At 40.4% G+C, this 23,318-nt stretch overlaps 1 protein-coding gene across 2 annotated transcripts in view; it reads right to left on the bottom strand.

Moving 5' to 3' along the window:
- Positions 1-22,700, bottom strand: part of ZC4H2 (zinc finger C4H2-type containing) — a 61,721-nt gene extending 39,021 nt beyond the window's left edge. The window contains exon 1 of one of the 2 annotated variants that reach the window (XM_072818275.1): positions 22,465-22,700. In XM_072818275.1, the coding sequence (XP_072674376.1) occupies positions 22,465-22,607 (143 nt within the window). In that variant the 5' untranslated portion in view covers positions 22,608-22,700. The remainder of the gene's footprint in view (positions 1-22,464) is intronic. The other variant, XM_072818274.1, reaches the window with a different exon arrangement.
- Positions 22,701-23,318: the final 618 nt, after the last annotated feature.

Here is a 23,318-nt window from a genome sequence, read left to right as displayed (position 1 = left end):
GGGGTAGAGGGAAAGGGAAAAGCAGACTCCCCTCTAAGCAAGGACACTAATATGTGGCTTGACCCTAGGACACAGATCATGGTCTGAGCTGAAGGCAGATGCTTAACTGACTCAGCCATTCAGGTATCCCTTCTATGAAACATGTAAAGAAGAATTAATATCTATTCTTCTGAAACTGTTCCAAAAAATAGAAATGGAAGGAAAGCTTCCAAACTGATTCTATGATGCCAGTATCACTTTGATTCCAAAATGAGACAAAGATCAAAATCAAATACAACAATACATTAAAAGAATTATTCACCAGAACCAAGTAAGATCTATTCATGGGCTACAGGGATGGTTCAATATTTGCAAATCAATAATGACAGATCACTTTAATAAAAGAAAGGATAAGAACCGTATCAATACTCTCAATAGTTGTAGAAAAAAACATTTGACAAAGTACAGCATCCATTCTTGATGCCTTAACAAAGTAGAGTTAGGGGAAACATATCTCAACATCATAAAGGTCATATATGAATGACCCATAGCTAATATCATCCTGAAAACTGAGAGTTTTTCCCCTATGGTCAGGACAAGAAAAGGATGTTCACTATCACCATTCTAGTTTATCCTAGCCTCAGCAATCAGACAACAAAAAGAAAAGGCATTCAAATCTGCAAGGAAGAGATCAAAATTTCACTATTCACAGATGACATGATACTCTATGTAGAAAACCTGAAAGACACCAAAAAATTGTTAGAGCTGATACATGAATTTAAAGTTGCAGAATACAAAATCAATGTACAGAATCTGTTGCATTTGTATACATCAATAATGAAGCAGTAGAAAGAAAAATCAAGGAATCAATCCCATTTACAATTGCACCCAAAACCATAAGATAACTAGGAATACATCTAACCAGGGAGGTAAAAAGACTTGTACTCTGAAAACTATAGAAGACTTATGAAAGAAATAGAAGATGACACAAATGGAAAAATATTCCATGGTCATAGACTGGAAGAACAAATATTGTTAAAATGTCTGTTTTAGCAATCTACAAATTCAATGTAATCCGTATTGAACACCATATTCAATAGGTATTGAATAAAATACCATTGCATTTTTAGAGTTAGAAAAAAAATAATCCTAAAACTGCAAAAGACTGCAAATTGCCAAAGCAATCTTGAAAAAAAAAAAAGCAAGCTGGGGAAAGAGGGGCAAGATGGTGGAAGAGTAGGTCCCCAAATCACCTGTCCCCACCAAATTACCTAGATAACATTCAAATCATCCTGAAAATCTACGAATTCGGCCTGAGATTTAAAGAGAGAACAGCTGAAATGCTACGGTGAGAAGAGTTCAGCTTCTATCAAGGTAGGAAGACGGGGAAAAAGAAATAAACAAAAGGCATCCAAGGGGGAGGGGCCCCGCAAGGAGCCAGGCTAAGGGCGGGGCGAGTGCCCCCAGGACAGGAGAGCTCCGTCCCAGAGAAGCAGGAGCTGCACCAATCTTCCGGGGGCGGAAAGGCGCCCGCAGGGAGTTAGAGCAGGACCCCAGGAAGGCGGGGATGCCCTCGGGCTTCCTGGGACACTAACAGACACCTGCGCCCCGGGGAGAGTGCGCCGAGGTCCCTAAGGGCTCGGAGCTCAGAGGGGCTCCGGTGGTGCCTCCACGGAGAGGCGGCTGCGTGGCCAGGAGCACGAATCCAACAGTGCAGACCGGGAGCATACGGCGCTGAGACACAGCCCAGGATCCAGCCTCCCCCCGGGACAGGCAGAGGCTGGGAGGGCCCAAGACAACAAGTACACTCCTGCCCCGAGCTGAGCAGATCAGCGGCCCCGCCCCGGAGCCTCCAGGCCCTGCAGATGGAGAGATCCAGAGTTACTGCGGGAGCTGAATCCAGGTTTCCAGAGCAGCCACTGTGGTTGTTCCTCCAGGGACCTCAGGGGGTAAACAACCCCCACTGAGCCCTGCACCAGGCAGGAGGCAGAGCAGCTCCCCCAAGTGCGAACACGTGAAAATCAGCACAACAGGCCCCTCCCCCAGAAGACGAGCTAGACGGGCAAGTTCCAGGGTAAGTCAAGGGACTTAAAGTATACAGAATCAGAAGATACTCCCCCATGTTTTTTTTTCTTTTTGATTTCTGATTGCTTCCCCCACCCCTTTTTTTCACCTTTCTTTCTATTTCTTTCTCTTTTTCTTGTCTTTTTTACTTTTTTTCTTCTTTTCTTTTTTCTTTTTCTCTTTTCTTCCCTTCTCTCTCTCTCTTTTTCTTCTTTTCCCAATATAACTTGTTTTTGACCACTCTGCACTGAGCAAAATGACTAGAAGGAAAACCTCACCTCAGAATCAGAAACAGTTCTCTCTCCCACAGAGTTACAAAATCTGGATTACAATTCAATGTCAGAAAGCCAATTCAGAAGCACTATTATACATCTACGGTGGCTCCAGAAAAAAGAATACAGGACTCAAGAGACTTCATGACTGCAGAATTTAGATCCAATCAGGCAGAAATTAAAAACCAATTGAATGAGATACAATCCAAACTAGAAGTCCTAACGACGAGGGTTAACGTGGTGGAAGAACGAGTTAGTGACATAGAAGACAAGTTGATGGCAAAGAGGGAAACTGAGGAAAAAAGAGACAGACAATTAAAAGGCCAGGAAGACAGATTAAGGGAAATAAACGACAGCATGAGGAAGAAATACCTACCTTTAATTGGGGTTCCTGAGGGTGCCGAAAGGGCCAGAGGGCCAGAATATGTATTTGAACAAAACATAGCTGAAAATTTTCCTAATCTGGGAAGGGAAACAGGCATTCAGATCCAGGAAATAGAGAGATCCCCCCTAAAATCAATAAAAACCGTTCAACACCTCAACATTTAATAGTGAAGCTTGCAAATTCCAAAGATAAAGAGAAGATCCTTAAAGCAGCAAGAGACAAGAAATCCCTGACTTTTATGGGGAGGAGTATTAGGGTAACAGCAGACCTCTCCACAGAGACCTGGCAGGCCAGAAAGAGCTAGCAGGATATATTCAGGGTCCTAAAGGAGAAGAACAGGCAACCAAGAATACTTTATCCAGCAAGGCTCTCATTCAAAATGGAAGGAGAGATAAAGAGCTTCCAAGACAGGCAGGAACTGAAAGAATATGTGAACTCCAAACCAGCTCTGCAAGAAATTTTAAGGGGGACTCTTAAAATTCCCCTTTAAGAAGAAGTTCAGTGCAACAATCTACAAAAACAAGGACTGCATAGATATCATGATGACACTAAACTCATATCTGTCAATAGTAACTCTGAACGTGAACATGCTTAATGACCCCATCAAAAGGCGCAGGGTTTCAGACTGGATAAAAAAGCAGGACCCATCTATTTGCTCTCTACAAGAGACTCATCTTAGACAGAAGGACACCTACAACCAGAAAATAAAAGGTTGGAGAAGCATTTACCATTCAAATTGTCCTCAAAAGAAAGCAGGGGTAGCCATCTTTATATCAGATAAACTAAAATTTACCCCAAAGACTGTAGTGAGAGATGAAGAGGGACACTATCTCATACTTAAAGGATCTATCCAACAAGAGGACTTAACAATCCTCAATATATATGCCCCGAATGTGGGAGCTGCCAAATATTTAAACCAATTAATAACCAAAGTGAAGAAATACTTAGATAATAATACACTTATACTTGGTGACTTCAATCTAGCTCTTTCTACCCTCGATAGGTCTTCTAAGCACAACATCTCCAAAGAAACGAGAACTTTAAATGATACACTGGACCAGATGGATTTCACAGATATCTACAGAACTTTACATCCAAACGCAACTGAATACACATTCTTCTCAAGTGCACATGGAACTTTCTCCAGAATAGACCACATACTGGGTCACAAATAGGGTCTGAACTGATACCAAAAGATTGGGATCATCCCCTGCATATTCTCAGACCATAATGCCTTGAAATTAGAACTAAATCACAACAAGAAGTTTGGAAGGACCTCAAACACGTGGAGGTTAAAGACCATCCTGCTACAAGATGAAAGGGTCAACCAGGATATTAAGGAAGAATTAAAAAGATTCATGGAAACTAATGAGAATGAAGATACAACCGTTCAAAATCTTTGGGATGCAGCAAAAGCAGTCCTGAGGGGGAAATACATCGCAATACAAGCATCCATTCAAAAACTGGAAAGAACTCAAATACAAAAGCTAACCTTACACCTAAAGGAGCTAGAGAAAAAACAGCAGATGGACCCTATGCCCAGCAGAAGAAGAGAGTAAATTAAAATTCGAGCAGAACTCAACGAAATCGAGACCAGAAGAACTGTGGAACAGATCAACAGAACCAGGAGTTGGTTCTTTGAGAGAATTAATAAGATAGATAAACCATTCGCCAACCTTATTAAAAAGAAGACAGAGAAGACTCGAATTAATAAAATCATGAATGAGAAAGGAGAGATCACTACCAACACCAAGGAAATACAAACGATTTTAAAAACATATTATGAACAGCTATATGCCAATAAATTAGGCAATCAAGAAGAAATGGATGCATTCCTGGAAAGCCACACTACCAAAACTGGAACAGGAAGAAATAGAAAACCTGAACAGGCCAATAACCAGGGAGGAAATTGTAGCAGGCATCAAAAACCTCCGAAGACACAAGAGTCCAGGGCCAGATGGCTTCCCAGGGGAATTCTATCAAATTTTTAAAGAAGAAATCATACCTATTCTACTAAAGCTGTTTGGAAAGATAGAAAGAGATGGAGTACTTCTGAATTCGTTCTATGAGGCCAGCATCACCTTAATTCCAAAACCAGACAAAGACCCCACCAAAAAGAATTACAGACCAATATCCCTGATGAACATGGATGCAAAAATTCTCAACAAGATACTAGCCAATAGGATCCAACAGCACATTAAGAAAATTATTCACCATGACCAAGTAGGATTTATCCCTGGGACACAAGGCTGGTTCAACACTCGTAAAACAATCAATGTGATTCATCATATCAGCAAGAGAAAAACCAAGAATCATATGATCCTCTCAATAGATGCAGAGAAAGCATTTGACAAAATTCAGCATCCATTCCTGATCAAAACTCTTCAGAGTGTAGGGATAGAGGGAACTTTCCTCGACATCTTAAAAGTCATCTAGGAAAAGCCCACAGCAAATATCATTCTCAATGGGCAGCACTGGGAGCCTTTCCCCAAAGATCAGGAACAAGACAGGGATGTCCCCTTTCACCACTGCTATTCAACATCGTATTGGAAGTCCTAGCCTCAGCAGACAACAAAAAGACATTAAAGGCATTCAAATTGGCAAAGAAGAAGTCAAACTCTCCCTCTTTGCCGATGACATGATACTCTACATAGAAAATCCAAAAGCCTCCACCCCAAGATTGCTAGAACTCATACAGCAATTCGGTAGTGTGGCAGGATACAAAATCAATGCCTATAAATCAATGGCATTTCTATACACTAACAATGAGACTGAAGAAAGAGAAATTAAGGAGTCCATCCCATTTACAATTGCACCCAAAAGCATAAGATACTTAGGAATAAACCTAACCAAAGAGGTAAAGGATCTATATCCTAAAAACTATAGAACACTTCTGAAAGAAATTGAGGAAGACACAAAGAGATGGAAAAATATTCCATGCTCATGGATTGGAAGAATTCATATTGTAAAAATGTCAATGTTACCCAGGGCAATTTACACGTTTAATGCAATTCCTATCAAAATACCATGGACTTTCTTCAGAGAGTTAGAACAAATTATTTTAAGATTTGTGTGGAATCAGAAAAGACCCCGAATAGCCAGGGGAATTTTATTTTTTTTTTATTTTATTTTTTTTTAAACTAATTTTTTTTTAATTTTTATTTATTTACTTATGATAGTTACAGAGAGAGAGAGAGGCAGAGACACAGGCAGAGGGAGAAGCAGGCTCCATGCACCGGGAGCCTGATATGGGATTCGATCCCGGGTCTCCAGGATCGCGCCCTGGGCCAAAGGCAGGCGCCAAACCGCTGCGCCACCCAGGGATCCCGCCAGGGGAATTTTAAAAAAGAAAACCATATCTGGGGGCATCACAATGCCAGATTTCAGGTTGTGGTCATCAAGACAGTGTGGTACTGGCACAAAAGCAGACACATAGATCAATGGAACAGAACAGAGAACCCAGCAGTGGACCCTGAACTTTATGGTCAAGTAATATTCGAGAAAGGAGGAAAGACTATCCATTGGAAGAAAGACAGTCTCTTCAATAGATGGTGCTGGGAAAATTGGACATCCACATGCAGAAGAATGAAACTAGACCACTCTCTTTCACCATACACAAAGATAAACTCAAAATGGATGAAAGATCTAAATGTGAGACAGGATTCCATCAAAATCCTAGAGGAGAACACAGGCAACACCCTTTTTGAACTTGGCCACAGTAACTTCTTGCAAGATACATCCACCGAGGCAAAAGAAACAAAAGCAAAAATGAACTATTGGGACTTCATCAAGATAAGATGCTTTTGCACAGCAAAGGATACAGTCAACAAAACTAAAAGACACCTACAGAATGGGAGAAGATATTTGCAAATGACGTATCAGATAAAGGGCTAGTTTCCAAGATCTATAAAGAACTTATTAAACTCAACACCAAAGAAACAAACAATCCAATTATGAAATGGGCAAAAGACATGAAGAGAAATCTCACAGAGGAAGACATAGACATGGCCAACATGCACATGAGAAAATCCTGTGCATCACTTGCCATCAGGGAAATACAAATCAAAACCACAATGAGATACCACCTCACACCAGTGAGAATGGGGAAAATTAACAAGGCAGGAAACAACAATGTTGGAGAGGATGCGGAGAAAAGCTTACTCTGTTGGTGGGAATGTGAGATGGTGCAGCCACTCTGGAAAACTGTGTGGAGGTTCCTCAAAGAGTTAAAAATAGACCTGCCCTACGACCCAGCAACTGCACTGTTGGGGATTTACCCCAAAGATTCAGATGCAATGAAACGCCGGGACACCTGCACCCTGATGTTTCTAGCAGCAATGGCCACAATAGCCAAACTGTGGAAGGAGCCTCGGTGTCCATCGAAAGATGAATGGATAAAGAAGATGTGGTTTATGTATACAATGGAATATTACTCAGCCATTAGAAACTACAAATACCCACCATTTGCTTCAACGTGGATGGAACTGGAGGGTATTATGCTGAGTGAAGTAAGTCCATCGGAGAAGGACAAACAGTGTATGTTCTCATTCATTTGGGGAATATAAATAATAGTGAAAGGGAATATAAGGGAAGGGAGAAGAAATGTGTGGGACATATCAGAAAGGGAGACAGAACATATAGACTCCTAACTCTGGGAAATGAACTAGGGGTGGTGGAAGGGGACGAGGGCCGGGGGTGGGGTGAGTTGGTGACGGGCACTGAAGGGGACACTTGATGGGATGAGCACTGGGTGTTATTCTGTATGTTGGTAAATTGAACACCAATAAAAAATTAATTTATTAAAAAAAAGCATCACAATTTTAGACTTCAAGCTATATTACAAAGGTGCGGCCATCAATACAGTATCTTACTGGTACAAAAACAGACACATAGATCAATGGAACAGAATGAAAAGCCCAGAAACAGACCCATAACTATATGGTTCAACAAAGCAGGAAAGAATACCCAATAGAAATAAGACAGTCTCTTCAACTAATGGTGTTGGGAAAACTAGATAGCAACAAGCAAAAGAATGAAACTGGACCTCTTTCTTTCTTTCTTTCTTTCTTTCTTTCTTTCTTTCTTTCTTTCTTTCTTTCTTTCATTCTTTCTTTTCTCTCTCTCTCTCTCTCTTTGAAACTGGACCACTTTCTTATACAGTACACAAAAATAAATTCAAAATGGATGAAAGACATAAATGTGATATAGGAAACCAATCAAAATCCTAGAGAACACAGGTAGCAACCTCTTGGACATTGGCTGTCACAACGTCTTACTAGACACATCTGATGCAAGGGAAACAATAAAATTAACTACTGGGACTTCATCATGATAAAAAGCTGCTGCTCAGTGAAGGAAACAATCAACAAAACTAAAAGGCAACTTTTGGAATGGAGAGGATACTTGCAAATTACATATCTGCTAAAGGGATAGTATTTAAAATCCACAAAAAATATCAAACTGGGGATCCCTGGGTGGCTCAGCAGTTTAGCACCTGCCTTCGGCCCAGGGTATGATCCTGGAGTCCTGGGATCAAGTCCCACATCAGGCTCCCTGCATGGAGCCTGCTTCTCCCTCTGCCTGTGTCTCTGCCTCTCTCTCTCTCTGTCTCTCTCTGTCTCTCATGAATAAATAAATAAAATATTTTTAAAAAACTTATCAAACTAAACACCCAAGAAACAATACAGTTAAGAAATAGGCAAAAGATATGAAGAGACATTTTTCAAAAGAAAAGATAAGGATAGCCAACAACACATAAAAAGATGCTCAATACATCACCCATTATCAGGGAAATACAAATCAAAACTACAATGACATTATCACCTCACACATGTAAGAATGACTAAAATTAACAGCAGAAAAAACCCCACAGGTGTTGGTAAGGATGTGGAAAAATGGTAACTCTTGTATTTTTGGTGAAAATGCAAAGTGGTGCAGCCACTCTGAAAAACAGAATGGAGTTTCCTCAAAAAGTGAAAAATGGACCTACCTACAACCCAGCAACTGCAATACTAGGTATTTACCCAAAGAATACAAAATACTAATTCAAAAGAATACTTGCACCTTGATGTTTATAGCAGCATTATCTATATTAGCCAGATTATAGAAACAGGTCAAGTGTCCATTGACTGATGAATGGATAAAGAAGTTACGATATACATAGAGAATGGAATATTGCTCATGCATAATAAAGAATCAAATCTTGCTATTTGCAATGACATGGATGGAGCTAGAGTGTTTTGCTAAGTGAAATAAGCCAGTCAGAGAAAGACAAAAGCTCATGACCTCACTCATATGTAGAATTTAAGAAACAGAACAAATGAAGAATGAGGGGGGAAAAGAGAGGCAAACCAAGAAGCAGACTCTTAACCATAGAGGAGAAAATGATGGTTACCAGAGAAGAGGTAAGTGAGGGATGGGTATGGGATAAATAGGTGAAGGGATTAATGAGTGCATTTGTGTTAAGCACTGGGTATTGTATGGAAGTGTTGAATCACTATATGTACACCTAAAACTAGTGTCATATTGTATGTTAGTAAACTGGAATTTAAATAAAAACTTAAAAATAAAATGTAATTCTTTGCAATGACTTATATGCCTATGTTTAGAGGAACATTATTCACGGAAGCTGAAAGGTAGACATAACCCAAATGTTTACTAATTGGTCAGCAAATGAACAAAATGTGGTATTCTCATACAATGAAAAACCATTTGCCATTAAAAAGGAAAGAAACAATGGCATATGTTACAATGTGTACAAGCCTCAAACTCAATATGCTAAGTTGTATGTAAAGGCAAATCTATAAAGACAGAAAGTACATTACTGGTTGTCTGGAGCTGTGGGTGGGAATGGAGATCAACTTAAAACTGGGCATAAGGGCTCTTTATTGGATGATGGAAATGTTCTAAAATTGTATTGAGGTGATAGTTGTACAACTCTATAAATTTACTAAAAGCCATTGAATTGCACACCTAAAATGGATGTTTTCTATGGTATGAAAATCACAACTCAATAGATATTACACATATATCCTCCAATGACTTCTTACCATACTTAGAATTAAATCTAAATTCACAAAACCATCTGAACCCAAATTTTAAGCTGTTCCTACCCCTCCGTTCCTGTTTCTCCAGGAAAATAAATGACATGTCAAAAGGCTTGTGTAGAGGCAAGAGATTTTTAATGTAGTTGGTCAACTGAGGTACCCAGGAGGACTAGGGAGGGGGTTAATGATGAAACAAAACATGCAGACATGTTACCCTGGTGGTCAATTGCCTTTACTCTGTTCTTAGGATTAGTATCTATTGTTCTACCATCTATGCTCTGTCCAGTTACTGGGTAGTTTGGCTAAGATTAAATTTAGGGAAAATGTCCTTCCTTTCCCAAATCTACAGAGTAGACATCATGCTAACTTCCTCTTCCTTCTCTTCACATTTTTTCTATCAATCAAGTGGACAAAGAAAGTTTATTAAGCAAGTACCATTTACTCTAACAGTGTGCTGGATCCTGTGGGTTACTGATGAGTAGACCTCTTCCTTCAAATAAAATAACTGTGATCCAATACAGAAAATAGAACACATTTTAACTGTTATGGCTGAAGTGGAACTGGGACCTCCAGAGTCCTTATTCTCCAAATCCAACTCTGTCTGACTCTATGAGAGTGGCCATTGATAAACCTCTGTGGAACTCCCAGGGCTTCTCAGAACATTATTTCAAAGCCACCAATCAAATTCATCCTCTTCATTTCAGAGATGAAGAAACAAATGCCCAGATAGGGCAAAGAACTAGCCCAAGAGCATGCAGCTATGGTCCTTTGGGTCCTCTAAATGTACAGACTTACACATGAAGCAATTTAAAATATAGATAATTATACACACAAGAGCTTTCTAGAGAATGGCACAATGTTATACTTCTCTCTATAAACTCCCCATCATCCATCACACTGCTTTGGCCATAAGCAGGGCTCAGCAATTACATTTGGAGTGACAAAATGAAAGCAAATAGGTAGTAAGTTTAGGGTATTGACTGAAATTTCAGTAGCCTCAGAGAAAGAAAGACATTATCATGGGTGGGAAGGGTTGATTCATTTAGGCATCATTTATTGAGTCTATAAGTACCAGGAACTGAGAAGAAATCGGGTGTTCAGAAGAGTTCTGTTTAATAATAGCAGATGTATGTGTGTGTGTGTGTGTGTGTGTGTGTGTGTGTGTATTATGTTCCAGCAACTGTGCTAGGCATCTTATATGTCATCTACTTTAATCCTTATCATGACCATATCAATGGGATGTTTAGCTTCATTTTTACAGATGAAAAATCTGAGGCTGAGATCACAAAGCCAAGAAGTAGAGACTCCATTGTAGTGAGCCTAATCAACTTTGCCATCATACCAAGGGACTTTTCTCATATGAAAGATCTCAAGCAGTAGAAAACAAGCAAACAGAGGTGAATTCTTGTCCCGGTGCAGTCACCAATTTTCGGGATGGAATAAGGCGCATAATGGAACTTCCTGGAACCTTGGAAATTCTACCTGAGAAGTAAAACTCAGTATAACCTTGCACATAGGTCTTGGATGACTCCATGAGATAGAATCTGTGGTATATTTGGCCTTACAAGAGAGGAAAACATCCAAATCATTAAAGATGTGATTTTATGTGGAAAGTTTTATAAGGAAATCCTCCCAAGAGGCTGAAGTGCACATGGTGTGGTCAAAGAATCACAGGAAAACCACATCATACTTACTTAAGGTTTCCCACAATCACTGGGGCCATAGTTTTATTTAACTGTTGAACCAGGATATCTGACCTCCCTAGGTCACAGTCTATCCATACAGAATCCTGAGTCAAAACAAAAATATTCAGCTGGCTGACTTCTTTCCAATGGATTTTTACTGGCTAACATGGAGTAGGACGTATAGGGAGGAGAGGTTCTAGGGCAATAGAACATCCATTCATGGGCCGAACTTGGCAGGCTCATCCATCATCCAGCTCCAGAGGTGATTTAGCCCCAATACTCACACAACAAACAGGACAGGGCAGCTGGGATCTATAGGACTTGAGGATGCGCTGATCAAGTGAAGCCACTGGGTAGTGCAGATGTATGGAAACCTGCACAAATTTGTTGATGAGCTAAGTAAATGGTGAGAAGTGGACAGATCCAGAATATATTATATAGGTATACCCACCAGGTCAAACTAACTAATGCAGTGGTTTTTCAAGTGTGATCTCAGGACCACAAGTAACACTATTGCCTGAAACTTGATAGAAATGCATATGCTCAGGCTCCACCCGGGATCTACTGAATCAGAGATTCTGGAGATGGGACCCAAAAATCTGTTTCAATGGTCCTCCAGGTGGATTCTGATGCATAACCAGTGTACTACTGTTTGATAATCACTGTGATAATGTCTCAGATGTAGGGGGTCAGAGAGAGGGAGGAATGAAGAATGATTCCAGATTTTGAGTTCAGGAGACAATTACTATTGATGGGGCAGACTAGGAGTGGAGAATGTTGGGGTGGGAGTGGAACTGAAAGTTCTGCTGGAGCTTGAGATGCCAGTGACACATCCAGTAGGTATGGGTAAGTGGGAAGTTGGATATGTGAGTCTGGAACTCAGGGGAGAGATCAGAGCTATTCACCTTGATTCTAAGATCCTTGAGAACAGGTCTAATTTATCTTAATGGTCCCCAGAATATCCCAGTCCAGTGTATGGCTCAGAACAGGTGGTTGGTAAATGTTACTGAATTAAGAAAGGGGAACCAGTTTTTCCTGCCTTCTCTAGTCTAGTTAGAACAGTCCCTAAGTACCAAGTGTCTTTCCATCTAATATTTATTTGCTCATCTGGGAAAACAGAACAGGTACTGTCAGAAAATCAGGTTAGAACAGTTCTGTTTGAAGACTTTCTTACAGCTCACTAGCAAATGTCAACTCCTTCCCATTCTCTTTCCTGTGATCATCATTATTTGGCTTACTCATTCCTAAGGCCCAGAGGTACTGAATCTCCTGTAACTGGCTGTTGAGTGAGTACTGGGCTGTGTCAGTTTTCAAGCCAGGTGACAGAGGAGCCTGCCGAAGCTGCCACAGCAATGAGTGAATAAAGGGAGGAAGGGAAGGAAATATATGCCAATTCAAAACTTGATCATAAGGCATAAGTCTTACTGTGGGAACCCAAAAAGGTAGTGATCCATTTGGACTGGGGAAATTGAAAGGTTTTGGACAACAGGTGGGGTTTGTTCTGGGTCTTCTTTGAAGAACGAGTAGGACTTACGGCCTAGAATGAGGAAAAGGCATTCAATAAGGGATTAACATTGGCAAAGGCCTAGGGGTGTAAAAGTGTATGATAGAGCAGGGAACTTTCATGTAAATAAAGGATAGGTTGAATAAAAAGTAGTAGCAGATAAGATTGGAAAGGTGGGTGTGGGTCAGACTTGTGGGACAGAGGTGCATGAATGCAACAACTATAGGCAAATATCTGTTCATTAGAAATACAATAAGAAATGGCCTACAGCAAGAAATGATTTTTATGTTGTGACCCAATACACACAAACACAGATAAAAACTTGAAACAAAAGTTTCTGAAAAGAATATTTACCATTTCTTATGCAATGTAGGCTGGTATTTCCTATCTTATTTTGATATTTAAATGTTTTACAGATGCTACTGGCAACTGATTAATTTATTTCATGAAACATGTGGTTTGTAACCTGTGTTTTGAAAAATACTGCTATAGGGACACTTGGGTGGCTCAGTGATTGAGCCTCTGCCTTTGGCTCAGGGTGTGATCCCGGAGTTCTGGGATCGAGTCCCACATCAGTCGGGGTCCCTGCATGGAGCCTGATTCTCCTCCCTCTGCCTATGTCTCTGCCTCTCTATCTCTCTCTGTGTCTCTCATGAATAAATAAATAAAACCTGTTTTTTAAAAAAGGAAAAATACTGCTATAGGCTGTGGGAAGTTGGCAAATATGTTTGAGGGATAACATAACACCAGTGCTTTAGGAAGACAGTTCTTATAGCAATGTGAATGGCATTGAAGACAGGGAAGGAGAAAAAAGACAAGAAAACAATTTCATAGGTAGAGTTATAAATATGCAGACAAGTCATGATGAAAACATAAAATGTGGCAGTTAGTGTGGAAGTGGAGAGTGGGGTAGGAATTTGAATTATAATGGTAAACATAGAAATAGTAGGATTTGCTAAGTGTCAGAGATGAGTCGTAAAAAAAGAAAGGGTAAGCAACACTGAAATATAGGTTTCAATTTGAGGTAACTATTCAGAAAATAATGGCATTAAACAAGAACCTGGACTGGTGTAGAGACAAAGTCATAAGAGCTGGCCAACTTAAGCATCATTTGTGGAACAACCAGGTGGACAAGCCCAGTACAGTGTGGGATGTATTGGGCTAAAACTTGGAAGGAAGCTGGGGGGACAGAGATTGGGGATTTGAAGGTAATACCTGAAGCCATGGAAGTATAGTTGGTCACACAGAAGAATTTGTAAAGAAGGAAAGAGAGGACCCAGAGCAGAAACATTTAAGGGAAACTACTTCACATCACAAAACAGACATGCCTCTGAGATACTGTGTGTTCTGTTCCAGATCACTTCAATACAGTGAATATTGCAATAGAGAGCCAAATAATTTTTTGTTTCCCAGTGGATATAAAAGCTATGTTTACACTGTACTGTAGTCTATTATGTGATAGCATTATGTCTAAAAAAGGTATACATAAATTTAAAAATACTTTATTGTTAGAAAACCTGTTAACCATTACATGACCTTTAAGTGAGTCCTAATCTTTTTGCTAGTAGAGGGTCTTCCCTTGATCTTGATGTTTACTGACCTATCAGGGTGATGATTGGCAAAGGATGGGGTTGCTGTGGCAATTTCTTAAAATAAGACAATGAAGTTTGCCATATCAATTGACTCTTCCTTTTGTGAATGATGTCTCTGTGGCATGTGATGATGCTTGATACCATTTTACCCACAGTTCTTTCAAAATTGGAGTCGTCTTTGACTCTCAAATACTGCTGCCTTATCAACCAATATTTACGTACTATTCTAAATTTTGTTGTCATTTCGACAATCTTCACAGCATCTACACCTGGTGTCTATCTCAAGAAACCACTTTCTTTGCTCATCCATGAGAAGCAACTCTTCATCTCTTAAAAGTTTTATAATGAGATTGTAGCAATCCAGTCACATCTTCAGGTTCTACAACTAATTCCAGGTCTCTTGCTATTTTTACTACATCTATAAATACTTCTTTCACTAAAGTCTTGAACTCCTCCAAGTCACCCATGAGGGTACAATTAATTTCTTCCAAACTCCTGTCCATGTTGATATTTTGACTGCTTTCCATGAACCATGAGTGTTCTTTTTTTTTTAAGATCTTTAAAATTTATTTAATCATGAGAGACAGAGAGAGAGGCAGAGACATAGGCAGAGAGAGAAGCAGACTCCCTACAGGGAGCCTGATGTGGGACTCAATACCAGGACCTCAGGATCACAACCTGAGCTGAAGGCAGACACTCAACCACTAAGCCACCCAGCTGCCTCAAACCATGAGTGTTTTTAATGATATCTAGAATAGGGAACATTTTCCAGAAGGTTTTCAATTTACTTTGCCCAGATTCATCTAGGAATCACCATCTATGGCAGCTATGGCCTTACAAAGTGTATTATTTTTTTAAATTGAAGTTTGATTTGCCAACATATAGTATAACACCCATCAAGTGCCCTCCTCAGTGCCCTTCACCCAGTTACTCCATCCCCCCACCTGCCTCCCCTTCCACTACCCTCTGTTCCTTTCCCAGAGTTAGGAGTCTCTCATGTTTTGTCACCCTAATTTTTCCCACTCATTTTCCTTCCTTTCCCTTATAATCCCTTTCACCATTTCTTATATTCCCCGTATGAGTGCAACCATATGATGATTGTCCTTCTCCGATTTTGTTTGCATAAAATGTATTTCTTAAAGGATGAAATTACTCCTTGATCCATAGGCTTCATAATGAATGCTGTGTTAGCAGGTATGGAAACATTAATTTTGTTGTTCATTTCCAGCAGAGCTCTTGGGTGACTGGATGCATTGTCAGTGAGTAGCAGTATTTTGAAAGGAATCATTTTGTTTTCAATAGTAGGACTCAACAGTAGGATTAAAATATTCAGTAAACCATGTTGTAAACAAATGTGCTCTTATCGAGGCTTTATTGTTCTGTTTATGGGCCATGGGCAAAATAGATTTAGGGTAATTCTTAAGGGCACTGGAATTTTCAGAATGGTAAATGGTCACCAGCTTAAAGTCAACTTTAAGTCACCAGCTGTATTAGCCCCTAACAAGGGTCAGCCTGTCCTTTGAAGCTTTGAAACTTCTCTCTAGCTATGAAAGTCCTAGAAGGCATCTACTTCCAATACAAAGCTACTCAATCTACATTGAAAATCTGTTGTTTAGTGTAGTCACCTTCATTTATTATCTTAGCTACATTTCTGGATAACTTGCTGCAGCTTTGTTAGCGCTTGCTGCTTCATCTTATACTTCTGCTTTATGGAGAAAGCTTCTTTCCTTAAACCTCATGAACCAGCCTCTGCTAACTTCACACTTTTCTTCTACAGCTTCCTCACCTCTCTCAGCCTTGACAGAAATGAAAAGTGTTAGGGCCTTGCTCTGGATTAGGCTTTGGCTTAAGGAAATGCTGTGGCTTGTTTTATCTTCTATCCAGATCACTAAAACTATCTCTGTATCAGCAATAAGGCTATTTTGCTTTCTTATTCACTGGAGCAGCACTTTCAACTTCCTTCAAGAACTTTTCCTCTGCACTCACAACTTAGTTAACTGTTTGGCACAAGAAGCCTAGCTTTTGGCCTATCTCAGCCTTTGACTTGATTTCCTCAGTAAGCTTAATAATTTAATTTCTAGCTTTTGATTTAAAGTGAGAGATGTGTTTCTCTCACATGAACACTTAGGGATCATCATAGGCTTATTAATTGGTCTATAGTCAATATTGATGTGTCTCATGGGATAGGAAGGTCAAGGAGTTAGAGATAGAAAAACTGCTGGTCAGTAGAGCAGTCAGAACAGACATTGTTTATTGATTAAGTCTACCATCTTATATGGGTGCAGTTCATGGCACTTTGAAACAATTGCAATAGTACATCAAAGATCACTGGCCACTGATCACCATAAAAATATGATAACAATGAAAAAGTTTGAATTATTACAAGAATTACCAAAATATGATATGGAGACATGAAATGAGCAAATGCTATAGGAAAAATGGCACCCAAAATCTTGCTTGATGACACAAGGGTTGACAAAAACTTTTAATTTGTTTAAAAAAATGCACTATCTGCAAAACACAATAAAATGAAGTATACCTGTGTATACTTACAAAATGTGTTTTCCTTTCTTAAGTGGGGAAAACTCATTGTGTATAGATACTTGTGCACCAGGACATGAGTGGATGTAATGTATGTGTATGAATGGAATGTGCATGTTAAGGAGATATTAGTATGCATTTGGGGAGCTGGTGAAGCGCTCTGGTTCGTTTAGTGGTGGCTGCACTCCTTTCCTCTGCCTCATGGCTTCTTTTCTTCCCTCTTTTCCACCTCCCTTCTTTTGTTCTATTCTCCTCTTCCCCTTCCTACATATCTGCAGCACCACTTGAAAGCCTAATGAATGGATTGGCAAAATAGACCAGTGTCAGATTTGGGGGCTGTGGTCTTAAACACACTATTGGGAGTGTGGGTGGGATTGGGAGGAAAGGCAGGGCTGGACAGATGGTCAGAGTCAGGACTGGGGAAATGGTCTGCGGTTGGAGGATCTATTCCTGAAACATTTCCCATTTCAAATCCTGCCATTGGTATGCATGACCACTGAATATGAATGTGTTTCTTTCTGGGCCTGGAGGTCCATCTAGCTTCCCGCTTATCTTAATTAGGCCTTCTGATGATGTTGCCGTCATCACTACTACTTCAGCTCAGAAGCAACATTTTATTATTTTTTAACAGAAATAGGCTGCTCTGATCATACCTTCCAGGGATTATCTTATCTCAGATAAGAGCAGTTGAAGAACTGTGCATAATAGTTAATGAGATTATCAGCATTTTTAAAAGATTTTATTTATTCATGAGAGAGAGAGAGAGAGAGAGGCAGAGACATAGGCAGAGGGAGAAGAAGGCTCCATGCAGGAAGCCCAGTGTAAGACTCAATCCTGGGACTCTGGGATCCCGTCCTGAGCCAAAGGCAGACAGACGCTCAACCGCTGAGCCACCCAGGTGTCTCAGATTATCAGTATTTGCTAAAATGTGTATGTCATGTGAAGAGGAGGATATATTCTTCCTTTCCTAGCTATATATCCATAGATAGATAACCTAACCTTTCTGAGCCTTGGTATCCTTACTGTAAAATGGGGATAATAATTCCTACCACAGATTTCCACTAAGAAGGTTAAATATAAATGAGCCAAGAACTCTGAAATTAGGTGATGGACAAATAAATGTTAGCTCCTTTCTCCAGTTCCTTCTACCCCTTTCTTTGCTCCCTCCTTCTCTCACCCACCCATACACGGTTACCTGTCCCATGTGTGAACATCAAATTGTATTTGTAGTAATTTCCCCACTTTAAATTCGTAAACCAAGTGATGTAACCTTTGTATATTACATTAAAATTGTCTAAAAAAATAAAATAAAATTGTCTAAAGCAAGCTAATTTAAATGACTTTGGGGGCATATGCATTTAGAATTGTTATGTCCTCTTGGTGGCTTGACCCTTTCTCATTATGTAATATCCATCTCTATTCTTGGAATGTTTTTTCATCTGAAATCTGTTTTACCTAACATTACCATAGCTGCTCCTGGTTTCTTTTAAAGTTTCCATTGCATCTTTTCCCCTCCTTTTACTTTCAGCTTACCTATATCATTATATTTCAAATGTATTTCTTTATAGACAGTATATGGTTGGATCTTTTTTATTTTAAATCCACTCTTGGGGGCGCCTGGGTGGCTCAGTCAGTTAAGCATTTGCCTTCAGCTCAGGTCATGATCCCAGGGTCCTGGGATCAAGCTCCCTGCTCAGGGGTAGTTTGCTTTTCCCTCTCCCTCTGCCTGCTGCTCCGCCTGCTTGTGCACTTACTCACTCTCTCACACACACTCTCTCTCTGTCAAATAAATAAATAAACTTTTAAAAAATCCATTCTTTTACATTGGTGTATTTAGACCATTTATATGCACACAATTACTGATATATTAAGGCTCAGCCTGCCATTTTACTTTGTTACCTGTTTGTTCTGTCTGGTTTTATTTTGTTGTTGTTGTTTTGCCTTGCTTTCCTGTGGGTGACTTGAACATTTTTTAAAATTCCATTTTTATTTATCTATAATGTTTTTGAGTGCATCTCTTTGTACAGCTTTTTTAGTGTTTCTTCTCATTATTACATTATGGATACGTAATTTATCACAGTCATCTGATGTCATCATTGTGTCAGTTCAAGTGAAATATACAAACCTCACCTTTTACATCACTTTACGCTGCCTTATTTGTGACATGAATGTATTAAATGTTTCCTCTACTTACACTAAGAACTGCATGAGACAGTGTGATAAATTTTGAACCAATAATCAAATGTAATTCAGATGACTCAAGAGGTAAAGACTTCTCTTGTAATTACTCATGTTTTTGCTCACTGTATTCTTCCCTACAAGAGTCCTTTTATTGTTTATTTTGTGTTTAAAGGACTTACTTTAATCATTCTTATAAGGTAGAATTTATCAATAGGAAGCTATTGATAAATTCCCTGATTCAATTCATTTTAGAATATCTTGGTTAATCCTTTTATTCATGCAGGATATTATCACTGGATATAGGATTTTGGATTTCATTCAAGATTCTCTTCTGTCAGGACTTGGAAAATGTGCCACTTTCTGCTAGGGCCTCTTCAGTGTCTGACGAAATGTCTGCTGTCTTCTAAAATTTTTCCCCTGAAGGTATAGGTAAAGTGTTGTTTCTCTCTGATTGCTTTCTAGATCTTTTCCTTGCCCTTTGTTTTCAGAAGGCTGATTATGATGTGTCTTGGTGTGAATTTCTTCACATTTATCCTGATGGTTGCAGAATCTGGAAGTTCATGTCCTTTGCTTAGTTTGTGAAGTTTTAGCCACTGTTTCTTCAAGTACTTTCCTAGTCCTGACATAAAGTGGACATAAATGTTAGATCATTTGTTATAGTCCCACAGGTCTGGACACTCTGGTTAATTCTTTTTTCTTATTTTTGGAATCTAATTTCCCTTTGGTTGGATTATGAAATTTCTAATGTTTGATGTTTAAGTTGTCTGGTATTTTTTTCCCTCTATCTTCTCCATCCTGCTGTAGAGCCCATCCATTTAGTTTGTATTACGTTTTTTGGCTTTGTGTTTTTTCAGTTCACAAATTTCTATTTGGTTCTCCTTTATGTTTTATATATCCTTGCTGAGACTTCTATTTATATGCTGAGATATTTTATTTTATCATTTGTTTTAAGTGTGTTGCAATCACTTAGTGAATCATTTTTATGAAAGCTGCTTTAAAATCTTTGTAAGATAATTCTACCATCTGTGTCATCTTAATGTTGACAAGGGTTTACTTTCTCTTGTCATTTAAATTTATAATCTTGGTATGGCAAATAATTTTTCTAAAAATTAAATTTGGACAATGGATCTCTTTTAAACCTTTGGTTTTGCAGACCTGATGTATTCTTTTTGCAGGAAGTGAGTAGTATAAATCCAGGTTCTACACCTGGTCTCTAGTTGACCTTCACGTTTACAAAGGGCTCTTTGTTACTGCTGATTGCTGATGGGAGTTCAGCCCTCTCTGTAGGCCTCTGATGTACCCCTCCCAGCTAGTAGTGGGAATGCCTGGTTTATATAGGTGAGGGTAGAGGCTCCCTATGAAGTCTCCATTGGGAGGGTACTTCCCTTTCTCCCAACTGTCCTTTCTTTTGGAGTTGGACAGAGGTTTCTTTAAAGTCCAGTAAGAGGGACACCTGGGTGGCTCAGCGGTTGAGCATCTGCCTTTGGCTCAGGGGGTGATCCCGGGGTCCTGGGATAAAGTTCTACAACGGGCTTCTTACATGGAGCCTGCTTCTCTCTCTGCCTATGTTTCTGCTTCTCTGTGTGTGTGTCTCTCTCATGAATAAATAAAATAAATAAAATCTTAAAAAGAAAATAAAGTCTAGTAAGAAAAAGATCTAGACTCTTCACTTGTAGGCCTAAGCTTCTTATTAGCTACATTGTTATTATGATAGCTGGCTTTCTGACACACCAAAGTATCTCACTCTTTTTGCAAAAGAATATTGCAACATAATCCCCCTCTCCAGCCTTTTGTAGACCCTCCATGGGATACAGTGGGAAAACCAGAGACTCTGCACACAAATTGGGTTCCTGTCAAAATCTGACATTTATTTTCAAGTTGTCAGGCTCTGGGAAAGTTAGTTAAATGTTCTGAGCTTCCATTTTCCCAGTTGTAAAAGAGGTGTAGGAAGCTCTCAGGGCTCTTGCTGAAATAAGCAATAGTGGGTCAATGAACTTGGCTCACCAGATGCTTAATAATTAATAGTCCCTTCCCTTTACACTTTACAGTCCTGCAAGGAGAGATGCAAACCTCCAAAGGACAAAAAAAGCTCAAGTGCTTCCCTACACATGTGAGTCTCACCCAAGACATTCACTCCAAGGGTTAAATCTCTTGGTCCAACGTCTTATTTCCTAAATAGACACACTTGACATAAATATCCTTTTCCCCGAGTTCTGTGAAAACGCTAAAGGGAGACTGTCCAACCCAGGCCATCCTCAGAATTAGGGTGAAAACTGGAGCCAGCGAGGGAGGATGGTTCTGGAAAAGCAGAGTGGTTGAAGGAAAGCCGGGTGTCAGCCCAGTCAGTCCACTTGCTTGGCAATAGTGTGTTCTGAGCAAGGACAACATCATCACCTTGCCAAAGGTGCTCCTGGAAGGAAGGGGTCAGGAAGCCGGCAAATTCCCCTTTGCTGGCCTGTCCCTTCACCTCTGGCACCTTAGAGCTGCAGCTGAGCTCCCACCATCTGGCGCAGCCACTGCCTCCCCAGTCCCCACTGCTCCCATTCCCCTTTCAGAGCACCGGGTAGGAGAGGAAGACGGTGGTAAATTTGTGAATGCAAAAGTACATACGTGCGAGTGCTTTCCGGCCTACCAATCCCAGACTGCCGTATACTTCCGCACCCCCAGCAATTAGTCCCTGGAGGCCACCACCTGCCCCAATGCGCTGGACTTTGCTCTCAAAAGTCCAGCCTGAGCTCTAGGTCCTGAAGTTATCAGGAGACTGAAAAAAATCTCGCCTCTGAAAGAACAAGGAGCCACACAAAACACTAATAATAATAATAATAATAATAATAATAATAGATCCAAGAATGCTGTCCAACTCCCACCCCAAGATGAAAAAAGCTGTCTTGGAACCAACATCACCACCACCCGCCAAGGTCCACGCCCCAGCCCACCCCCACCCCCGGCACGGTCCTCCCCAACCTCCCGGTGTCTCCATCTGGCTTTCTCTCTGACATCTGGCGACAGGTTTCTCTTGGTCAATCTGCTGGCCTCAGTTCCAACACTTTGCAGCCTCCCTCCCATCGTTGAATTCCGTGAATGGGTTCCTTTCCCGCCCCTCTCCACAAGTAGCTTAACAATAGATACTTTCCATTGGTAACTCAGCTCTTTCCCGCAGCGGGGGATTTTGGGGGCTTCGAGGGGGTCTAAGGGGCGCTGCAATGTTCACTTACCTGATCTCTTTAATGCTTTCCAATTTGCACATGATTTCTTGCTCATCTGCCATGCTCTTCACTCCCAATTTCACGTCCCGAGAAATGTACAAATACAAACCCAGGCATACAATAGACACAACGTAACCACCGCCTCCGGGCATTGGGCTCTGAGCCTGTGCGGTAGGGATTCGGAGCAGGCCTGGGAGCTGTAGTCCGCAGCTCCAGGACCAGCCATGAAGCCCAGGGACCAAAGGGACTACAACTCCCAGAAGGCCATGCGAGACATGCCTGTTTCTCTTCCTGCAGTTACATTATTAATCAATTTGTCACAGATAATTGTGTCAAAGGTTGTGAGGTGTTCAAGGGAACGAGGATATTCGTCTGGCCCATGCGGAAAAAAATGGGAAAAAATGCCTTCTGAGGAAGGCAACCGGAGAGATAAGAGATGTACTCACACCCTTCCCGGGGCCCTTATGCCTACCCACTCCCAAAAGGTAACAAGGACTCGCTAATTAGTGGACTCGTTCGGGCTGGAGGGAAACCCTGCGGAAGAACTCTCTTTTGACATGTTGAGTGTTTCGTCAGCTGCCTGGGAATTAGTGGCTTTGGCATTTAGATGTAGATGAGGGGGGTGTGGTTAGAGAAGAGGCAGAGGACTTAGGAGGGAGCAGCTGCTAAAAGCTGGGGAAATGGGAGAGTGACCTAGTTCTTTCCAGCCTAAAAACAGTTAACAGAGTTCAGATTTTGCCAGTCATTGAAGGAGGTACCGGGGAGGGGGTCACTGGGTGAGGCAAAATAAATAAAAAGAATCCTTGGCTTTGAGGAGCATAAGAGACTGTAAGGTGACCCATTAATTACAGTGCTGTGTTCTA

Source organism: Canis lupus, chromosome X, assembly GCF_048164855.1.
Source record: "Canis lupus baileyi chromosome X, mCanLup2.hap1, whole genome shotgun sequence".
Lineage (NCBI taxonomy): Eukaryota > Metazoa > Chordata > Mammalia > Carnivora > Canidae > Canis > Canis lupus.
The sequence above is the reverse complement of the archived record's forward strand: the minus strand, read 5'-3'. Positions and strand labels throughout refer to the sequence as shown.